Source organism: Medicago truncatula, chromosome 7 (genome assembly GCF_003473485.1).
Source record: "Medicago truncatula cultivar Jemalong A17 chromosome 7, MtrunA17r5.0-ANR, whole genome shotgun sequence".
In the NCBI taxonomy this organism is placed as follows: Eukaryota; Viridiplantae; Streptophyta; class Magnoliopsida; order Fabales; family Fabaceae; genus Medicago; species Medicago truncatula.
Genome location: NC_053048.1, coordinates 10,205,405 through 10,228,801, shown reverse-complemented (window position 1 = coordinate 10,228,801; position 23,397 = coordinate 10,205,405). Strand labels below are relative to the sequence as shown.

Sequence of the window (23,397 nt, the reverse complement as noted above, 5' to 3'; positions counted from 1 at the left end):
AAAATATAAATTTTTGTTTATAATAATAATCGGATGCAGCTATACTTACTACTCCATTTGGTCGTTAATTTTAAGCATTCAATGAGGAATAATTATCTTTGAATATAAACCTCCATGAAATTATTAGATTTATTTAATTTTTTTAACTCAATCTTAATAATATTAATATTTTTTTTTTAAATATGAAAGTGTATCATGGATACATCTATCTATCTATCTATACACAAATGGTTTTATATAAATTGTATATATTAATTATAATACTAATTTTTTCAATACATGTTAAATATGCAATAGCCGTTTATAATTAAGGATGAATAGAATTTTTATAAAAAAAAAAAAAAATTCATCTAATAATTGATTAAATAACATTTTTCTCTATTAGTATTATATAGTTTTTTTTAACCCCTTTACTCCACGGGAATGAGTATTAGTAATCTAGAATTTATATCCCCGTAAGCTTAGCTCAGTTGGTAGGGATATTGAATATTATATGCAGCGGTCGGAGTTCGAACCCCGGATACTCCACTTCTCTCTAGCCACTAGATTACTTGACCAAAAAAAAAAAAAAAGTAATCTAGAATTCATCCAAAATGTATGTAAAGTCTAACCAATAATTGTTTCTTCCAAAATCGAACATGGTATTTTCTAAACAAATTTTTATTTGATATAGCTCATTAATCATTTGAGATAAATCACTAGGTTTATCTTTATATTCATCTGTTCATTATTATAAACAAAATATTACGAAAATGATATGCTTGGTCTATAATTCAGACCAAATATATTAATTATTTAATAATTATGAAAAGATATTTTTTTACTTATAATAAGAAAAAGAAAAAGGGGAGTATTGTTTTGATAAAATGGTCAATAGTTAAAGTGGGAGAGAATGGGTAAGGGTATGGGTGTTGGAATGGGATACGTCAGTGCATGGATAGAGTCACAAAGTGGGTTCTTTTGTTCAAAGATCAAGACTAAAGGATAAGCTGCTAACGTTTGCAAAATTACAAATAGCTTTTGGATATGTGTTTGTGAATTGTGATCGGAAAGAAGGGCAATCATGGGTAGGTAGATTTTGGGTAAGATTTGGCAAAAAAATCTGATTCGTAACCCTATTAAGGTTTGTTTGGTTTGATTTAGTAAGGAATCATCCATAATTTGCATCTTATAATGGTGAAGTACAAGCATAGTTTTAATAGGTGAAACAAAGTATAAATTTTATTAGCCCCAAATTAATAGGTGAAGGACAAAGTACAAGCAGTACTTTATCCATCAAAACAATATCAAAACACCACAAAGGCTCGTAGCTCGAAAGATTATCTAAAAATACATTAGGGATAAAGAGATTCACTCGTAAAATATACATTGAGACCTCGACTTTCTAGCTGAATGCCATTGTCAAGACAAACTTTTAATTGGCGCCACTAACTCAAGTATCGAATACGTTTTTGAAGAGAAAATTTGATTGTTCCTAGTCTTCCATATCGACCACAAGACCGTGTGTTAATTGACATTACACAATGTGAGAAATATAATGCAAATTGACATAAATTGAGAAATCATTTTGAAATGACAACACAATTTAACCAAAGATATATCACTTTCGCTCCCGTTTTTGACACTTTTGATCTTGACAAGCAAATTAAGGCAAACATATACCATTTACATAAACATCATCATCTCATAAAGATACAGACACACATCAAGGAAATAATGGCATATCTTTACCATGGAGAACTACTATAAACATGCTTGGCAACTAAAAATAGACGAATGAAAACAACTCCGGATTTGAACAGGAAAAAATCCAAACCCACACTCGCGGAACCATGGACGAAAGAACGAATCCAACACCCACAAAAATTGTCAATGATCACTACATAGAGGTGGATAGCTTCAATTGATGACAACCCTATTACAATGCTCACATCCCCATTTCGCCAAAGCGTACTACTCCCACAACTACAAATACGAAGGTCCTAGTTTACCATTGCGTTGCCCCCAAAATTCCGCAAAGCAACTCTAGCAGCCATATGAATGGAAAACAAAGAAACAATTGCATCATAAGTGCCCAAGGAGATTCAAACAACACAAACATCCGAAAAAAATCCATTTATAATGAAAAGAAAATGAACACTTTGGGCATTTATAGGCACCGACGAACATCAATGGTAACAACACTTGATCGGCCGGACCTTGTAGATTTTGAATGCATGTTAAATCTCTTGTTTTTCTGCAACTTGGACTTTTTCAATTATATAATCTGAAAATGATAAAGCTCGCTTCGGATTTAAAACCCGAACGGTGTAAAATTAAAGTTTGGAGAGCGCATGAGAGGGAAAGTTTAACAAGATATTGAAGTCGTTGCGATATAGAATCCCGTACACTTTTGACACGCTTTCACATACTTTGCATGTTTACGACATTTTTGGGGAAAAAATATACATTATCAAATCTGACTACATACATTATGTGACTTCTTTTGAAGCTGAGTTAACAACTAAACTGAGTTAACAACTACTATTACCACTATTGAAATTTGTTTTGATAAACATTGTGGTGGTAGCTTTTAAGAATATTCATTCTATTCCATAGGGATTAAAAAACATGCGCGGAAATGCTTTTTAATTGTGTTCTTAAATGTAAGTTGTGTGTCTTACACAGAAGGTGATTTTCCTCATAATTTAGCCACATTTGATTTTCATCAAGAAATTACACTTGGTTTACTCTTGCACAATATTCACCATTAGCAACCATGAAAGGTTATAAAATAGCGGATATTTAGTCAATAAAGAATAATTTTTTACGATTGCTAACCTTTTATATGACCTCCTTTCTAAGTGATGAAGGGACAAACAAGATACACTAATTTAGTTAAAAGATTTTTTTAATGATTCTAAGGGTGCATTTGATTTGCTAAAAAATGAAGGACAGGACAGAACAACTCCAGTTGTCCGGTGTTTGATTTGTAAAACTATTTCAGGTACAGGATAAACTAGAGGCAAGGGACAGGACAAAAATTGATATTTTGTCGCTCACCAAACCACATCACAACTTTTTTTCCCACGTACAGGTTGTCTAAAATACCAAAATAACATTTCGTCCCCCAAAAATCGTATAAAACTAAAAATTATTCAATTCCATAAAAATTTGTCATGTGGTGTTCTCCCTTGTATTGTGTTGTTCTTTCTTGTACTGTTCTGTACAGTATTTGCTGTTTTGCAAACCAAACACACCCTAAATTTAGGAAGGGCTTTTCAGAACTCCATAAGTGCTAAAAAATATTTAATTTTTATAAGAAAAACACGATGTTTATAAACTAAAAAAGATAAAGTCATTTTTTATTTGATACGTTTATAGGAAAAAATATGGCTGATATTATCAAGTTTGTTTATGTTATAATTATCGTACTCTTTATATTTTTCAGTGGAAAGAACATTGACGGTAAAACCATTTTTTTTTTATCATTTTCAAATTATCTTCTTTACTTCGCACATAATATTTTATCTCATTTTAGTAACATACTTTTATTCACATTTTCATCACAGCAAAGAATATATGCATTGATGATGTTCATTGTCAAAAATATAAGTGCTCGCCTGGTTTATATCCAACGTGTATAAATGGCTGGTGTGAATGCAAGTGATTAAATTATAACATAGTTTCTATGAATACCAAACATAAGTGCGTACACAAACATCCTCTTAAATGTTTCATAGTCTTCCTTTCTTTAGATTTGTTTGATGATTTTTCTATAGATTTTCGTTTATGTTCTTTTATGTTTGGTTTTGGATCATCATTATCACTTTCTTCAATCAACTCTTGGATTATACTCTTCAATTTTTGTAACATTATATATTGAAAAAGCACGTTATTTTCTTAAAAAGATTGACGCTTTTTTTTTTTTAAGAGAGAGCACATTATTTTTTTTAACAAGATTGATGTTTTTCTTTTATATTTGTTTTCAGGTTCTATACATAACAATTAGAGAGAACATTTTAGAGCTTTGTTACAGCAAAGTCACGTAAATAAGTTTAAGCAATTGGTTTGATCACTAACAATATGGTGTAGTTAAAATATTAGAAACAATATTATATTTCAAGGTGGGGTGGATAATGTGGGAAAATTGGTAGAACAAATTAAAAATATTGATTGGCTATGGTTCTTGGACAAGCTGCAAGTGTTTTGATCAAACCCGTGCTTTGCACGGGTTATATACCTAGTATGACGTCATTGATTTGATCTGCACTAGATCGAAGCTGATCTAACATGTCTCCGGATCTGCAACGTTGACGACTCCAAAGTCATTGATTTGATCTGCACTGGATCAAAGCTGATCTGACAATCTGAATCAACAAATACCTGAACGAAACAAGAAAGACAAACGTCGCACAAAGACGACGAACAAAACAACGTCGCACTAAGACGGCGAAATCACAAAAGAAAAAACGAAATAGATGTAAAAATCACTTATTTTAATAAAAGGGAAATAGAAATACTAGTTAGAGGGGTGATTTTGGGTCAAAAATTGACCCTAAATCACCTCTCTTTGATAGATGAAGGAGAAAAAACTAGGATTCTCATGACGGCTCGAAAAGAGAGAAGGAGAAGAGAGAGGCGGAAAAAAAAAGGTACAATCATCGAATCATATAACATGTATATTGGATGAAGTATTTAATATAGATTTTTTTCAAAATAAAAAGTTTAATAAATTACATGCCATGGATTTTTTTCAAAATAAAAAAGTTTAATAAATTACATGACTCCCCTAGTTGATAGCCGTCCATGTATAATTTTATATGAGAGATCTCAATAGTGTCATGCCATGACAAAGGGCTGTAACTTTCAAGTTATCGTTTTATCCAATGCCTCTGCCGAATTTGATGTGAACCAAACCCTTCTATTTGTCTTATCTTCCATTTTGAACTAAATTCCGTTCTCCTTGAATTTTATGTTGTCCTTTATGCCATTCATTTGAAATGGATCCAGATCCACTGTAGTTAAAAAAGCAGGTACTTACACACATTAAATAATCTCGACCATTAATTTGAGATTGGTCGGTTTACTTTTCACTGACACCAAATCATCGTTAAATCATATTCACCATCGACTCTAGATCGGACGGCCAGGACCAATAAGTGTAGTTACAACTTCTAATCCAAATACATATGATAAGCACTATGATTTCAAGCAAATATTATCGATGAAATACAAACACTCCTCAAATTATACATGTCTTGTGTCAGACACGTGTCGTGTCCGACACCGACACGACACTGACACATAAGTTTACTGAAATATGTGATTTTTTCAAATTATTAGTAATGTTGACGTGTCAATATCCGCGTCGTGTCTGATATCCGTGTCTGTATCTATGCTTTATTGAATACTACTCAATAATTCGTTTATAAATTGATCTACATCTCCAAACAATGTGTTACATTTTTCTTTATAATTTTTATCTCTCACTAGTTATCATAGAAAGCTTCAAAGGGAGAAATAAATGGCAGATTGGGCTCCAATTGTTATAGGCTTGATCTTGTTTGTGTTATTTTCACCTGGATTACTATTTCAGCTACCTGGCAAAGGCAGGGTGGTGGAATTTGTAAATTTCCAAACAAGTGCCATTTCCATTTTTGTTCATTCCCTTCTCTTCTTTGGCTTTATGGTTATCTTTCTTGTTGCCATTAATGTTCATATCAATAGTGGTTAAGTGATCATCCACCTATGGTTTTGATTTGAGGTCTCTAAGACGATATATAAAAGATTTTGAGGTCTCTGGAACAATATAATAACCTCAATTTCGACTATATCAATCACGTTTTTCTGCAATATAAAAGTTCGCAGCGTAACTACAAATGCTATTCAAAACCATGCATCCACCTACATACACTACCTGTCTTAGGAAATTTAGTTATATTCAAATTTATACATCTTTCAGTTATACACACTTTTAATGTTATAGAAGTGAGCATTTTTGTGATCAGTATGGTGAGCTTGTTATTTTGTATTCAACAATTTTAGTGTGAAGACATTGATGAGTTTTCTTGTTATTATTTTAATTAAATAATGCATGTCTTTTGATTTATTGTGTCTAAATCCCCTCTGCACAAACTTAAAATAGTAATTCTTATGTATTTCATAATGAAAGCAATTAATCTAATGTTTAATAGATGTCGGTATTGTTGATACAATCTTCTATGATGAACATTAGTACTCATTAACAAATTAATATTTCCTCATTAATACATTACAGCCAATTAGTATATTTATCTTAAGAAAATAAATAGTCTCTACTGTTGCACGGAAAAGATAACTGGTAAAATGCCGAAATTGTTAGGTTGGATGCCATGATCGGAGTTCGAACCCTGATACTTCCACTTATATGTGTGAGTTTTATAATGACTTTGACATTTCGTCTATCTACCAAAAAAAATACCGGATTCATAAAAAAAAAAGTTACAATTGACGTGTTCAATGATACCATTACTAGGATTAGAGACAAAATTTCAATGGAAGAAGATATATAAATAATCATACTAGCTCTTGCAAATGTAAACATCATTATTAATTCTCAATAACAAGATTATGTTCTTTAATACTATGAAACATGCATCTCAGTACCTATTTTTTTTAAGAAGCTAAATTAATCCACTCAAACTAACATCGAGGAGAATCGAACTTAAGACATTGGAGAGAAAGACACTCTTGTTTCAAGTCAATACCACCAGACTAACTCATGTCAATACCTCAGTAGCTAAGTAACCTTAGTTTCTCTGACAATTCCTTCCCTCCTAGCTTTCTAGCAGTATATTGGCCTTATCTCATCTGTAGGAATTTAAAGTGAGTAGCAGACATACAAGCCATACTATAAAATAAGAAAGAAAATTGTTTCAACAAGAAGAACTCAAAAACTACGAGTGAATTTCCTTAAAAAAAAAAAACTAGGAGTGAATATGCCCTTCCTTGAAAGTTAACACTTCAATCAAAATACTTCCTCCTCCAACATCATGTGGCATGTTAAATGAAGATGCGACTATCATATCACGTCTCAAGGGATGACATCGAATGTCAAATATTTCTTTTTTGGTAATAGCCTAGAATTTACTTTTTCTTTTCCAAATTTAAAGAGAAAGTAATTCCTAGGCTTTTACCCCTCAAAATTATAACAAACAATTCCTCCTTCGATTGTGGTAGTGACGAAGAGCACACATTTGCCGCTATATCTACATTTAACGTGTCACATATGAATGAACCATTTTAATTGACATGTTACAATGTTCAAGAAAGAGATTGTTTAAGTTGTAAAAATCGTAAACAAATTTAACCGATAATTACAAATTCACATACGAAAATACATATTCATTCAACAAACAAAATTAAAAGAGAAAAAACAAAATGAAAGTTGCAAATATGGAAAACTAAGAATCATTAATCATTTAGGAACTATGAAACAAGAAAGGAGAGGCTTACCTTGAACATGCTTGCGCAAGTGCAACCCCAAAGGAACCAACAATGAAACGACCTAACAAGGACAAGTTAGAGACAAAAGCAGCAACATAGAAAACCAGCACTAAAAGAGTAATCCAAGGCAACAAAAGCAACCCAATTAAGAAAGTGACCGATCCAAAAAGCATTAAAGCTACGCATATGCCGAAAAAAAGAGATGCAAATGCTGCCGGTGAGTCCTTCGGGGATGTTGATAACGTTGTCGTCCACCATGGCTGTCTCTTAGATGACGAAGAAGAAGAAGAAGAAGCTATAGAAGTTGAAGAATATGGATGTTGAGTACTGTAGCGTGGGGAGGGTAAAGGGAACTTGAGAGTGTGGATTATCATGGAACAAAGCTCGTATAGAACCTTAGATTGTTGGTCATCTTCGTTTTGGTGTATCATGATTCGATCCTTTGAAATGAAACTTGAGAAATGAAATTTGAAAGGAATGAAAATGGTCATAATCTTGGGAAGCCTATATTAACTATTCGGAACTTATTTAACTAAGACTTGAATGTCAACCAAGAGATATACATTATTCGGTCACTGTTATAAGTAAAAAAAATCAATATTTTATATTCATTTATTAAATTATGAATATAGTTTATTATAAAGATTGTATACATAATTTATTTTTTTTGAACAAGAGATTATATACATAATTAATTAAATGAATCTAAAATATAAATTTTTGTTTATAATAATAATCGGATGCAGCTATACTTACTACTCCATTTGGTCGTTAATTTTAAGCATTCAATGAGGAATAATTATCTTTGAATATAAACCTCCATGAAATAATTAGATTTATTTAATTTTTTTAACTCAATCTTAATAATATTAATATTTTTTTTTAAATATGAAAGTGTATCATGGATACATCTATCTATCTATCTATACACAAATGGTTTTATATAAATTGTATATATTAATTATAATACTAATTTTTTCAATACATGTTAAATATGCAATAGCCGTTTATAATTAAGGATGAATAGAATTTTTATAAAAAAAAAAAAAATCATCTAATAATTGATTAAATAACATTTTTCTCTATTAGTATTATATAGTTTTTTTTAACCCCTTTACTCCACGGGAATGAGTATTAGTAATCTAGAATTTATATCCCCGTGAGCTTAGCTCAGTTGGTAGGGATATTGAATATTATATGCAGCGGTCGGGGTTCGAACCCCGGATACTCCACTTCTCTCTAGCCACTAGATTACTTGACCAAAAAAAAAAAAAAAGTAATCTAGAATTCATCCAAAATGTATGTAAAGTCTAACCAATAATTGTTTCTTCCAAAATCGAACATGGTATTTTCTAAACAAATTTTTATTTGATATAGCTCATTAATCATTTGAGATAAATCACTAGGTTTATCTTTATATTCATCTGTTCATTATTATAAACAAAATATTACGAAAATGATATGCTTGGTCTATAATTCAGACCAAATACATTAATTATTTAATAATTATGAAAAGATATTTTTTTACTTATAATAAGAAAAAGAAAAAGGGGAGTATTGTTTTGATAAAATGGTCAATAGTTAAAGTGGGAGAGAATGGGTAAGGGTATGGGTGTTGGAATGGGATACGTCAGTGCATGGATAGAGTCACAAAGTGGGTTCTTTTGTTCAAAGATCAAGACTAAAGGATAAGCTGCTAACGTTTGCAAAATTACAAATAGCTTTTGGATATGTGTGTTGTGAATTGTGATCGGAAAGAAGATCATGGGTAGGTAGATTTTGGGTAAGATTTGGCAAAAAAATCTGATTCGTAACCCTATTAAGGTTTGTTTGGTTTGATTTAGTAAGGAATCATCCATAATTTGCATCTTATAATGGTGAAGTACAAGCATAGTTTTAATAGGTGAAACAAAGTATAAATTTTATTAGCCCCAAATTAATAGGTGAAGGACAAAGTACAAGCCGTACTCTATCCATCAAAACAATATCAAAACACCACATAGGCTCGTAGCTCGTAAGATTATCTAAAAATACATTAGGGATAAAGAGATTCACTCGTAAAATATACATAGAGACCTCGTATTTCTAGCTGAATGCCATTGTCAAGACAAACTTTTAATTGGCTCCACTAACTCAAGTACCGAATACGTTTTTGAAGAGAAAATTTGATCGTTCCTAGTCTTCCATATCGACCACAAGACCGTGTGTCAATTGACATTACACAATGTGAAAAGTATAATGCAAATTGACATAAATTGAGAAATCATTTTGAAATGACAACACAATTTAAACAAAGATGTATCACTTTCGCTCCCGTTTTTTACACTTTTGATCTTGACAAGCAGATTAAGGCAAACATATCCCATTTACATAAACATCATCTCATAAAGATATAAACACACATCAAAGAAATCGTCATATCTTTACCATGGAGGAGTACTATAAACATGCTTGGCAACTAAAAATAGACGAATGAAAACAACTCCGGATTTGAACAGAAAAAAAATCCAAACCCACACTCGTGGAACCATGGACGAAAGGACGAATCCAACACCCACAAAAATTGTCAAAGGATCACTACATAGATGTGGATGGCTTCAATTGATGACAACCCTATTACAATGCTCAGATCTTCATTTAGCTAAAGCATACTACTCCCACAATTACAAATATGAAGGTCCTAGTTTACCATCGCGTTGCCTCCAAAATTCTGCAATGCAACTCTACCGGCCATATGAAAGGCAAACAGAGAAACAATGGCATCATAAGCGCCCAAGGAGATTCAAACAACACAAACATCCCAAAAAAGTCCATTTAGAATGAAAAGGAACATGAACGCTTTGGGCATTTATAGGCACCGACGAACATCAATGGTAACAACACTTGATCGGCCAGACCTTGTAGATTTTGAATGTATGTTAAATCTCTTGTTTTTTGCAATCTGGACTTTTTCCGATTATATAATCTGAAAATGATAAAGCTCACTTCGGATTTAAAACCTGAACGGTGTAAAATTAAAGTTTGGAGAGCGCGTGAGAGGGAAAGCTTAACAAGATATTGAAGTCATTGCGATGTAGAACCCCGTACACTTTTGACACGCTTTCACATACTTTGCATGTTTACAACATTTTAGGGGGAAAAATATACATTATGAAATCTGACTACATTAAAATTATACATTATATGACTTCTTTTGAAGCTGAGTTAACAACTACTATTACCACTATTCCCTCAAAAAAAAAACTACTATTACCACTATTGAAATTTGTTTTGATAAAAATTGTGGTGGTAGCTTTTAAGAATGTTCATTCTATTCCATAGGGATTAAAAAACATGCGCGGAAATGCTTTTTAATTGTGTTCTTAAATGTAAGTTGTGTGTCTTACACAGAAGGTGATTTTCCTCATAATTTAGCCACATTTGATTTTCATCAAGAAATTACACTTGGTTTACTCTTGCACAATATTCACCATTAGCAACCATGAAAGGTTATAAAATAGCGGATATTTAGTCAATAAAGAATAATTTTTTACGATTGCTAACCTTTTATATGACCTCCTTTCTAAGTGATGAAGGGACAAACAAGATACACTAATTTAGTTAAAAGATTTTTTTTAATGATTCTAAGGGTGCATTTGATTTGCTAAAAAATGAAGGACAGGACAGAACAACTCCAGTTATCCGGTGTTTGATTTGTAAAACTATTTCAGGTACAGGATAAACTAGAGGCAAGGGACAGGACAAAAATTGATATTTTGTCGCTCACCAAACCACATCACAACTTTTTTTCCCACGTACAGGTTGTCTAAAATACCAAAATAACATTTCGTCCCCCAAAAATCGTATAAAACTAAAAATTATTCAATTCCATAAAAATTTGTCATGTGGTGTTCTCCCTTGTATTGTGTTGTTCTTTCTTGTACTGTTCTGTACAGTATTTGCTGTTTTGCAAACCAAACACACCCTAAATTTAGGAAGGGCTTTTCAGAACTCCATAAGTGCTAAAAAATATTTAATTTTTATAAGAAAAACACGATGTTTATAAACTAAAAAAGATAAAGTCATTTTTTATTTGATACGTTTATAGGAGAAAATATGGCTGATATTATCAAGTTTGTTTATGTTATAATTATCGTACTCTTTATATTTTTCAGTGGAAAGAACATTGACGGTAAAACCATTTTTTTTTTATCATTTTCAAATTATCTTCTTTACTTCGCACATAATATTTTATCTCATTTTAGTAACATACTTTTATTCACATTTTCATCACAGCAAAGAATATATGCATTGATGATGTTCATTGTCAAAAATATAAGTGCTCGCCTGGTTTATATCCAACGTGTATAAATGGCTGGTGTGAATGCAAGTGATTAAATTATAACATAGTTTCCATGAATACCAAACATAAGTGCGTACACAAACATCCTCTTAAATGTTTCATTAGGTGTTATCTAGTTATAGTGTTGGCAACCTATAATTATCTTTTTCTTTCTCTAATTTCATGAACCATGTTGTTATGTATTTGTACTTAAATATAATGGCAATGAAATGAAATAAGTCCGTAAATGATATTATATTCATAGGATTCTTGTTTCTTTGAGTTGAGAGAAATCGCATGTCCTATAATTTTGGCATATCATATTTTCTTTCTAACCCTACCTCGTATCTGAATATAGATGTTGTAGCCATTTTATGATCCGAATTAGTTTTATTTTGATCTCTATTATACATTGATTAGTGTCTCAACGAATTTCGATTCTCTATTTTTTCTCCATCATACCATAGCTATAGAAAAACTTGGTACTGTCTCAGTATGGTATACTAGAGAATTTCTTTTTCTAGTTTCTTTACTTCTTCAAATACCCTTTTATGGGTAATTGCATGTCATCTTACGTTATTCTTGACATGTTTTTGAGTCATTTTCAGTAAGTTTAACATCCAAAATAGAGGGGTATTAGAGCAATTGTTTATGACTTCGGGAGATTTGTAATGTTTTCTATATTTGAGTCTCTAATCATATTCTTCCCGAAATATAGCAATTTTTGGGTATTTCTAGGTGTTTTAACGAAGAAATCATGCAAACCGGCAAAGCAAGACATTTGAAGATTTGTGAAGATTTTGGGAAGATCAAAGAATGAAGATTCAAGAGGCCTCAAAAGACATTACATAGGGAGAAATTTTGTTCCTAGGTTCAAAGACATCTTATGAAAGCAAACACCCAAAAGACGAAAAAACATGCGTTTCAGCATCCAGAGTGCACTCACATGCGTCTGACACACATTTCTGGGTGCCTAACGCATGCTCATGCGCCTGGTGCATGGGTCTAGGTGCCTGGCACCTGAAACTCCTCTCACATGCTCCTAGTACCTAGCGCCTATGTCTTGCGGGCAAAAACTAAATTTTGTTACTTGTGGAAAAATGTTGGTTTTTGGGCCAAACTTCAGGTGGAAACTTTCCTTATAAATACCATACCTCTCAATCATAATTTCTCATTCAAAACCAAGAAGTTTGCTTAAAGGGAGGAGTTTCTCTCCTCACTCCATGCTTCTCTAGGGTATGTTTTATTTTTTTTGTAATTTGTCTTTAGTTACCATGTGTGACTAAATATTTTTAGACTAGGGTTCTAAGATGAGCCTCTATTATGGTTGCTGGATAATTTATTTAATTTAAAGTCTTTGTTCAGGTATTTTCTTTACACTAATTAATTTTACTGTCGTGCGTAAGATTTGTCTTGTCAGAATCATAACCCTGATACATAGGCACTTAGGGAGGTGACATACCTAATATTGATGTATATATATCTGTCTTAAACAGGAACTAACTAATAAGTAACTAGGGAAAAAAGCTATATAGCATAACCCTGTGATAAAAGTACTTCGGGAGGTGACATTACCAAACATCGGTGCAAAACAACTCCAATCAGGAAGTAACTAGGGAAACATGTGACTTCACAACTTAAATCAACTCGATAACTTCGTTGTCCTCGAAGCTTAGTAAGGTAGATGCTGATAGGGCTGCCCATTTGTAGAAATACCGAGAGGGAGAGTGTGCTATTTACTTCTAAAATTCATAGATGAGGGAACCTTTTTGAGCATTGGGTCCACAACATTGGGAATTTAGGAACTTTAATTAAAGTCTATGTTTCAACTCTGAGATAGTAAGACCCACACGTACCAACCAGAGGGATCAACTGTTGCAACTCGACGGCTTGAGAGGAATGAACCTATATCTTTGAGAGAATAAGGCCCCACACATACCTACCCGTGTGATTAGCATGTACAACTCGACAGCTAATAGGTAGTAAAACCCCAATAACTCATCACTTAGATAAATAACGATAAATATCATGATTAAGACTTGATTGTTGCGTAATTCCAACAATTAAATAGAGGGAATTCGAAGAATCCTAACCGCCGCTAACATTTTGATATCAAATCTCTAAATCGTTATCTTTTATTTATTTTAATTGTTCCCAAATAAGTAACACATATTGTTTGGTTGAAACTACAATCCATGTGGATACGATACTCTACTTATTACTTTATTACGTGGTAAATGATTTGGTATACTTGCCTAAATCCGACCATCAAGTTTTATTGCGTTTAGGTTTGGTTTAGAATCGTCTAGTTTTGTATATTGTGTTAAGAATTATTTATAATTGATTGTATTAAGATTTGGCAATTGAATCTCTCAATTCAATAGTAAATCTTATTGTATTATTCATTACTTTAATTTTTGTTATCGTTACCAAGCACGAATCCAATTAGTCAAATTCGTTTTCAAACACACTTTTGCTAAACTCTTAAAAATTTTAAAACGCTATTTACCCCCTCCCTCTAGCGTGTATTCTAGCTTGCCATATAGACCAACGGTTATAACTTACCTTAGGTAAAAGGTGGTTATATTTGAAAAATTATAGTTAGATTGGAGTTAGGTTTCTACTACTTTTTTTATTTATTTAGCATTTCAACTCTTACCAAGCACTTTTGCCTTAATCAATTCCAAATGGGTATAAAGGAATCGTAAATTTTTGTGCCGGGACCAATTTTTGCTGTCTTTTTCCTTTTTTTTTCTTCCTTTTTTTTTGAGAGACTTATTTTTGACGTTTATCTGATTGTAGGTAAAAAAAAAAAAGACCTAAAATTAACCCTCCTCGATAAACGAAGGAGAAAGAAAGTTTGGAGAGAAGTTGGAGTTTTTTCTCTAGAAAACTAGGGTCATTAAATAGGTAGAATAGTTCAAGGGGTTCCACATGTACAACTGATAAGCATGTAAAAATAAGTGTAAATTCAAAAAAGGGTTAATAGGTCTTTACCCCCTAATAGGCCAAACAAAAACGAAAATTTCTTTAAAAATAAAATAAAATTATTTGGCCTATAGGGGGTAAATCAAAACAATTTTTTTTACATGGTGTAAATCAAAAAAAATATTTTACAGGGGAAAAACTGAAAATAACCTATATTACAGGGGGTAAAGACCTATTAACCCTTAAAAAAATGAACAATCGGATGAAATCATTCCTCAAGAAGCAAAAGGTAGACCATGAAAGTAGAGTATATAACATATATTCAAAGGGAACTTCTATGGTACACTCACAATTTTGAGTGTACCGGTACTCTTGTTTCACAAAATATATAAATTAAAGATCACTTTAATGAAATAAAAAGGTATTTGTCAATATTTATATTTTAGAAAACATCATTTCATAAGAAAAATCATCATTTCATTGTTTATAAGGATCATATTACAAAATTTACATTTTGTCATAAAAAATAATCAATATTCATTGTTATGAGTAATAAAAATTCTTAAAAATTAAGTTTTATTTCGTCGAAGCTTTTGGTATATAAAATTTAATTATCTTAGTTGTCAATGATAGAAAATAATTATTTTTCTTCAAAAAAACAACTCATTTATTATTAATTTTACGACTTGGAGTACCGATACACCCAAATTTATTAGATGTACCATAAAATTTGCCATATTCAAATAGTATACATCACTTAAATTTAAATAATTTCTCGTCAACAAAATTTAAAAATAAAACGCTTCTTTAAAATATAGGAAAATTACCCATTGCATTGACTTGTGGAGTAACTTGTCCTTTAATACATGCCTTTTCATCAATCAAAACATACACCATTAGCAATCAAAATATACAGCATTAGCAATCCTTTCTAAGTGATGAAAGGACAAACAAAATACACTAATTTAGTCCAAAAAATAAATTTAATGATTCTAAGTTTAAGAAGGGCTGTTCAGAACTCCATAAGCGCTAAAAAATATTAATTTTTTGTAAGAAAAACACTATGTTTATAAATTTTTTGTAGTATAAAAGAAAAAGTCATTTTTTATTTGATACGTTTATAGGGGAAATATGGCTGATATTATCAAATTTATTTATGTTATAATTATCGTACTCTTTGTATTTTTCAGTGGAAAGAACACTGACGGTAAACCATTTTTTATATCATTTTTCAAATTATCTTCTTTACTTCGCACATAATATTTTATCTCATTTTAGTAACATACTTTTATTCACATTTTCATCACAGCAAAGAATATATGCATTGATGATGTTCATTGTCAAAAATATAAGTGCTCGCCTGGTTTATATCCAACGTGTATAAATGGCTGGTGTGAATGCAAGTGATTAAATTATAACATAGTTTCCATGAATACCAAACATAAGTGCGTACACAAACATCCTCTTAAATGTTTCATAGTCTTCCTTTCTTTAGATTTGTTTGATGATTTTTCTATAGATTTTCGTTTATGTTCTTTTATGTTTGTTTTTCATTTTTTCTCTTTCATAATATATATTTTGTTTGCGGCTTAGGATAGTTGGATTTTTTGTTGGTAAATAGTTTAATGAATAAAATTTTACCTTTAAAATAAATATATAGGAAATCCGAGGTTCAAACCTTACCTTTACATATATAACGTATATAATATCTCTATCGGCTGAGTTATTCCTATAGAGAAGGATAATCGGATTCCTTGATGCTTATATACTTAGGGATAAAATAAGAATGGATCTTGATGTTCACATCATCAAAGCAACGTCATGTGGATGTTAACAGCATCAAAGCACCCTCAGCTCCACTATACCACGTTGCAATAATAACACGCAGAAAGTAAAGAAAGAGCTTTTCTTGCATATGCAGCCAAAAAAAGTCGCATGGGTGAATGGGATAATAGGGAAGGAATAAATGGATTCCGCAAATATTTCTTTTATAATTATCATTACAATTTTCGAAACTCCTTCACTTGTATGTGTGAGTTTATAATGGTTTTGTCATTTCGTCTATCTACCCAAAAAAAATTTATCATTACAATATATTTTTTTGACAAATACCTTTCCGGATCTTTTAAGTTTCATGTTTATTTCAGATAGATCCTTTAAGTTTCTAAAGTTTCAGATAGGTTATTTAAGTTTGGAGTTTGTTTCGGATAGGTCCTTTAAGTTTATAAGGTTTCAGATAGATCCTTTAAGTTTGAAGTTTATTTCGGATAAGTCCTTTAAGTTTCTAAGGTTTCAGATAGGTCCTTTAAGTTTCGAGTTTGTTTCAGATAGGTCATTTCTATCAACCTCCGTTAAGCTAGAGTTGATTTGATAGAAAGGACCTATCTGAAATAACTCAAAACTTAAAGGACCTATCTGAAACCTTAAAAACTAAAGGACATATCCGAAACAAACTCCAAACTTAAAGGACCTATCTAAAACCTTAAAAACTTAAAGGACCTATCTGAAACAAACGTTAAACTTAAATGACCCAGGGAGTTATTTGGCCTATTTTTTTCTTCAAGAGAACTGCTGATGAGTGCTTTAAGATCACTCTTTTAAGGATTTAAAATCGTACTCAAGGTTAGTATTTTGCTCTCAAGATCATTAAATAGTATTCAATAGTATTCTTTAAGATCATTTCCCTGAAGAATGCTTATAGAGCATCCACAATGGTTGGTGCTTCATCTATTTAGCACCGGAAGTGATAAGCATCCTCATTGTGGAGATAAAATGTTTGGTGCTTATAGAGAAGGGTGATTATATAAGCACCCTCTCTCTCTTTAATTTTTGTGGGTCATATGTAATAAATTGTACACAAACCAATAAACTTTTTTGAGATACAATGACATTGAGTTATTAATAGGATCTATTTAATAACTTTTTTCTGAGGTGTTGGGTTGAAGAGATTTGATGCTTATTAAGTAATATCATTGAAAATAAAAAAAATAGATGATGTGAACATACATGGCCTATTTAAGCACCTAAAATGGAGTGCTCTGTTGCAGATGGTCTAAGCAAAATATACAGAGGTAAATGATCTTAAATAGTCAATTAATGATGGCTATATGCTGCTGTCAATTGATAATTTTCGTGAGAAAAAATTGAATACTCTTTCGGTTTCTATTTATAAGCATTCTTTAGGGAAAAAAATCAATAAATATAAGTGTTTTTTGTGTAACCAAAATATCCTCCACACGTAGCTATATAGATTAATCTCTCAAGTCGAGTAGAACTGTAATAGATGACAAAATTCTCTCTTAAGAGATTTAATAATGTTGCATAATTATGTTTAAATGGAAGAGATTACTTACCATCTTTATAAGTCTTCTTTTAAATAACTAAACACTACTAAATTTTAGATGAATGTTAAGAACATTCTCTTTTCAACACTTTCTTATTGAATAAAACTCACAAGAGTTTCACCACTTTACGTCATTTCCAATGTGGGAGATTCGGATCAATTTCATTCAATAAAAGAGCGATGTTAGAGTGAATGTTGAAAAGAATATTTTTAACTCTATGCAGATTTGCAAGGTGGGTGATTTTTTTTATGAAATATATATTAAATCTGTAATTATAATATTTAAATTCCTACCTAGTAAAAAATTTCCATTTTAATCTTCACATGTACGATAATAATAACTAATATAATTTATTTTTTTTAATAGTTTGCATCCGCTGACCTAGGCTCCTTGATACGTCATTGTAAATGGATACCGAATTTTGTAAGAAAAATGGTCTTAAGTTTACTAGCATCAAGTATCTCGTTAGAAATAAATGGTTTTATCCCCGTGAGCTTAATTTAATTGGTAGGGATTTTGCATTTTATATGCTGGAATCAGGGTTTGAACTCCGGACATTCCACTTCTCCACAATTAAATTGTATGAGCTCTAACTACTAGGCTACTCGACCAAAAAATAAAAAATAAAAATAAACTGTCTTAACTTTTTCTGATCAAATTAGACCCCATCCGTAATTACTAATTTCTTCAAAGGTAGTGAAGTAAGCCTGGTCCATGATTGAAATATTCTTGGCATAGAGTCGATGTCTACTTGCAGATATTTGAGAGAAAGTGAAAATGCTGTTTTGCGCCAATGGATTGTGGAGCTCCCTTTACCTTACAGAAAAGAAAATAATGTACAAGAGTAAATAATATACAAGAGTGGAGTTCAAGTACGCTCCATTTAGGTAATGCTTCATTTAGTCCATTTAAGCTTTGGATCGAAGACACATGACAAAATTAAATATAAAGGTTGAGATTTATTTAATTAAAATACAGAACATGTATTTTATTCAAAAACAAAATTAGTTTCTTCTTCTCCTTCTCACACTCCCATCTTCTTCAGCAACCCTCACTCTTCCTCTATCTTCTACAACCTCCACCCCACCGCCACGGCGCCACATCGCCGTTGTTTCCACCATCGTTGATGTTTCCTCTATCCCCATCATCGCCCCTCTTCCTCCCATCATCATCTCGCCACCGCCATCATAAACTATTCCATTGAAATCTACAAAATCAAAAACAACCAAACACAAATAAGAATTAGATTAGATCTGAAATGATGAACTTCACAAAGATGAAAACTTTAGTGATGGCGGCGATAAACGGTTGTGGGTGGTGGTGGTGGAGGTTTACGGGGATGAGAGGATATAGAGAGAAAATACGTAACATGAGAAGACAAAAAGGTAGTGCTTTGCTTTACCTTTTCCATCCAAAGTTTAAATGGACTAAATTGAGCATTACCTAAATGGAGCATACCTGAACTCTAGTGAGTGAACACCAAAACGTTAGTCACCAACACAAATACTAACAACCTCCTAAATCAGCTCCTAAATATAATCAATCGCCAATTAAGCACCTGCACCATTATGATAATTACATACTATGACATCGCCAGAAATACAACAAGGATTCCTCAACTCACACATAACAGCTAACGGACTTACGAAGAACATGAAAAAACAACTAACGGGCTTACGAAGAACATGAAAGAACACACATTCTTCAACTGCCGCCAGTCGAACATGGATATTGAGATACAACGAGGACGATTCGACGACACTTACAAAAACATGACTCGACGGCACGTGTCTTTCACACTAATACAACACCAAAACTTAATCCTTGATACATACCGTTAAATTAACGAACTGTTTTAAGCTTCACATCACCATATCTCCCATACATGCCCTCGAATTTATGCACCATTGATTAATGTTATAATCTATCTAAGGTCTTTGATTTAAACTGCATCCAATCCAATTCCAAGAGAATATCTTCACATCCTCCATCATTTTTTCATTGCTTACTCTTTTATTATGGAAACAGTTATCGTTCCCTGCTTTCCAAATACCGGCAAATCAAATCACACTTATGCACGTTGAGATTGCTTTTTCGTTGCTTAGCAAGCCTCCGAACTACTCAAGATGAAGATGTCCTTCCATTTGTAAAGCAAATGATACTCCAAGCCCTTGGCATATATCGGACCAAACACCTGAAAACACAAGACACTCGAAAAACAAATGAGTTGTCAATTCTTCACACCCACACATTGTAACGAGGTTTGATCTAAGACACCCCTTCCACATAGATTATCCCTTGTTGCTAATCTGCTATGATTTTTTTTCCAAACTAGACAATAAACTTTAAACGGGACCAATTTATGCCAAACTTTCAACCATATAGATTCCGAAGAGCTTGACATTTTAGAAATCAATCCCACCATATAAACCTCTTTAACTAAATACAAATTACGAGGCTGGACACTTCCTAAGTCTATGTTACAAATGTTTTTCCACGAAACAGAACTACCTCTACTTCCTATGCTAATAGGCTCCCTGCTTAAACCATATCTATTTACTAATTTTTATACACCAACTATACAAATTAATTACAATTTTGAAAGAAAAAAAAAATATGAATTTCATATGACCCAAACTCAATTGCCTTATATTTCATATTGTATTTTAAAGAGACCTGTATTAGATGAGTGATGATCTCAACAAATGTTGATATAAGTGAAGCTAGTTCTCATCTCACAAATCGGTTTTTTGAGATTGTTTTAAGCAAAACCACAAAATCTATGATGGTGTCAGATCTTCTTTTAAAGATTTATTGAACCACATTCTATCAGATTTCTGCTATTAGATCAACCATCGTTTATATCTACACACTAAACACAATATTATTGGGGATGAATTGGTTGTTAATGAGTGGGGGCAGCCAATTTATATCCACACACCCACAATTAATTAATTTTTTTACGAACTATTTTAATTAATGTCAACATATATTTCTTATTTTTATCTTTGAATTCATATGTTATCAACTATTTTACTATATGAATAATAAATAGTTCTTTATTCTCTTTTTTTTTCACAAACTAAACATTTTTTTTGTGATGGCTGAGTTTGAATCGTGGACCTTGCATATATTATGCATTATCTACTATATCAACTGAATTAAGCTTACGAGGACACAAATTAAACATTCTAGATGTTAGCGCACTGCGCGAGCTTAATGTTTTAAAAAATCTATCATGTTTAATTAGATTATTCACCGGTACAACGTAGTTTGATAAAAAAAACAAAGCAATCATTTTAGACTTAATCAAACCATAATTTATACCGAAAATTATAACCAAATTAACACTATACAATGATAAATTCGCAAGCATATATTAATATGAACGATGCTATATAGTGTGAAAGAAAACACAGCGAAAGCATCTTAAATTAAACTAACTAATCACAGTTTGCTGTTTGGCGGAGTACAAGGAGGTGTTTGTGAAAAAAACGGAAGTCAAAAAATAAACCTCCAATTAAAACTAACCAGCTATTGTCGCTATGCGTTCGCTATACATCTCGTCGCGAGAAACAACATTTATCTATTAATATATATCTCAAACAAGTTTTTATTTTCTTTTTTTTTTTTATAGGAAAAAATGTTAGTAACAAATATTAAACTCTGAACCTGGTGCATAAAATTAGTGTGGTGTCAAATCTCAAACCATTGGATTACTCTTCCGAGACTTATATCCTAAAGAAGCTATTAGTATCAATGGATGACAACATTTGCAAACTTGTTATTTTAATTAAACAAAATACTACATAGCAGAATTGTCTCTACACAAAGTGTCAAAGTGACACAAATTACTTGCTATAATTTATTGAACATTAGTAGCTATAATCAAACTATAGCTAAACTACCACATGATTCATCAATTCTCTTGAACTTGCTTTTGTTCAGCTTTCAAACGTTGTTGAACCATAGATATATAAATTGCAGCTTTCAAGTCAACACTTTCATCCGTAGGAAAATTATTTTCATTCCAATAATCTGTTACCACAATAGAAACTTTTGGGCTTGGTTTTGCATAGTCCTTTTGAACTACAACAACATGAGATGCAGGTGAAGGAGAAGAATGATTTGGTTTAACATTTGTTGTTGTATATTCTAAAGTTGATGAAGGTTTTGTTGTTCTAAATAATGGTGCAATCTTTCCTTTCAAGATTCCTCTACTTCTAATCTTTCTATTTGCCTCCATTTTTACTAAGAAATTATGAAGACGCAAATGGACTTAAAGGAGTACACGGGGGTAATTTGTGTAGCTTAGAGAGTAGAGGGAGTGTGGGTATATATATTGCTCTATGGTTCCTATTGTGTTGAATTGAATTATGGATTAGTGGGGCCTAACTCATATACAATGCAGTGGACCTGGATTCTCAGCAATTAGAAAATGAGTATACGGCTCTTCTCCCATCTGTTTTTGCTCATTCCCGTCAAAATAATCGAGCGTGAACTCACGTAGATGTATCCTTATATAAGTTACAGTCGAAAATAACAATATAAATTTTCAATTGTATAATTGCATGAATGATTGCATCATTTTGAAAGAAAAAGTATTAATTTTCGCCCACCGTGGGGCTCGAACCCACGACCACAAGGTTAAGAGCCTTGCGCTCTACCAACTGAGCTAGACGGGCTTTTGTTGTTTTCAAAATAGTTAACATATAAATTTATTATACTGCACCACACTTTATATTTAAACGTGTCTAACAGATGTTGGAGTCTCACACCGACATAGACACTTGTGAGTACATAAAGTCTTTTATATATTTTTTAATTATTAACGATATATATATGTTTCTGTTGGGTCACGAGGGACGTTCGGAGGACAGTCCACACCGAGGCTAGAACAACCGCACTAGCAAGAGAGACACCACACTCTTACCCAAAACCTTAAGACAATGAGTTTATGGATCCTCTACGTATAAGATGTTCAACCTTTACTGTTTTATCCGATGTGGACATATAACTCACACTTATACACAATAACAGTTTCGGTGTTGTAGTGTTGTGTTAATGTAACTGCTTCATATGTTAATGTAGCTGCAGTGATAATAAATAACATGTGTTTATTTTCTCAATAATATGGTATCGAGTTAAACAAAAGTAACATTTATTTTTGCAATACCCCAAATATTTGTATTAAAAAGACATCTTTCAAAGTTAACTTTAGAAATAAAAATATACTCCTATGGATGAGGATGGGCTAATGGTCCCTCATCTAAATATCTGGTGGCATATCTCTTTGAACATGTATTGGTGTCCTGGTTTATTCCTTTTGATTGTTAA

The 23,397-nt window shown here is 32.0% G+C and overlaps 2 protein-coding genes, 3 long non-coding RNA genes and 1 other non-coding gene across 6 annotated transcripts; 4 read left to right on the top strand and 2 right to left on the bottom strand.

Moving 5' to 3' along the window:
* The first annotated feature begins 3,316 nt into the window (after positions 1–3,316).
* On the top strand, positions 3,317–4,395 carry LOC25497780 (uncharacterized). The gene is made up of 3 exons (XR_005642884.1): positions 3,317–3,447; positions 3,552–3,687; positions 3,972–4,395. It is a non-coding gene; the product is annotated as an uncharacterized lncRNA (long non-coding RNA).
* Positions 4,396–4,422: 27 nt separating this feature from the next.
* On the top strand, positions 4,423–5,851 carry LOC120576812 (uncharacterized). The gene has a single exon (XM_039827315.1). It carries the CDS (start codon positions 5,507–5,509, stop codon positions 5,714–5,716), a length of 210 nt encoding a protein of 69 aa, XP_039683249.1. The 5' UTR covers positions 4,423–5,506; the 3' UTR covers positions 5,717–5,851.
* Positions 5,852–6,512: 661 nt separating this feature from the next.
* On the bottom strand, positions 6,513–7,981 carry LOC120576811 (uncharacterized). Its single transcript, XM_039827314.1, has 2 exons — positions 7,477–7,981; positions 6,513–6,831 (listed from the first exon to the last, which is right to left on the bottom strand). Exons 1-2 carry the CDS (start codon positions 7,956–7,958, stop codon positions 6,828–6,830), a joined length of 486 nt encoding a protein of 161 aa, XP_039683248.1. The 5' UTR covers positions 7,959–7,981; the 3' UTR covers positions 6,513–6,827.
* A 3,522-nt stretch (positions 7,982–11,503) lies between these two features.
* On the top strand, positions 11,504–13,152 carry LOC25497779 (uncharacterized). Its single transcript, XR_005642883.1, has 2 exons — positions 11,504–11,638; positions 11,743–13,152. It is a non-coding gene; the product is annotated as an uncharacterized lncRNA (long non-coding RNA).
* Positions 13,153–15,770: 2,618 nt separating this feature from the next.
* On the top strand, positions 15,771–16,825 carry LOC112416368 (uncharacterized). Its single transcript, XR_005642882.1, has 2 exons — positions 15,771–15,923; positions 16,026–16,825. It is a non-coding gene; the product is annotated as an uncharacterized lncRNA (long non-coding RNA).
* A 5,847-nt stretch (positions 16,826–22,672) lies between these two features.
* On the bottom strand, positions 22,673–22,745 carry TRNAK-CUU (transfer RNA lysine (anticodon CUU)). The gene has a single exon. It is a non-coding gene; the product is annotated as a tRNA-Lys (tRNA).
* Positions 22,746–23,397: the final 652 nt, after the last annotated feature.

What these genes read in the sequence shown, in the direction of transcription:
- LOC120576811 (XM_039827314.1), bottom strand. Translation starts at nt 7,958, where the DNA reads ATGACCATTTTCATTCCTTTCAAATTTCATTTCTCAAGTTTCATTTCA.
- LOC120576812 (XM_039827315.1), top strand. Translation starts at nt 5,507, where the DNA reads ATGGCAGATTGGGCTCCAATTGTTATAGGCTTGATCTTGTTTGTGTTA.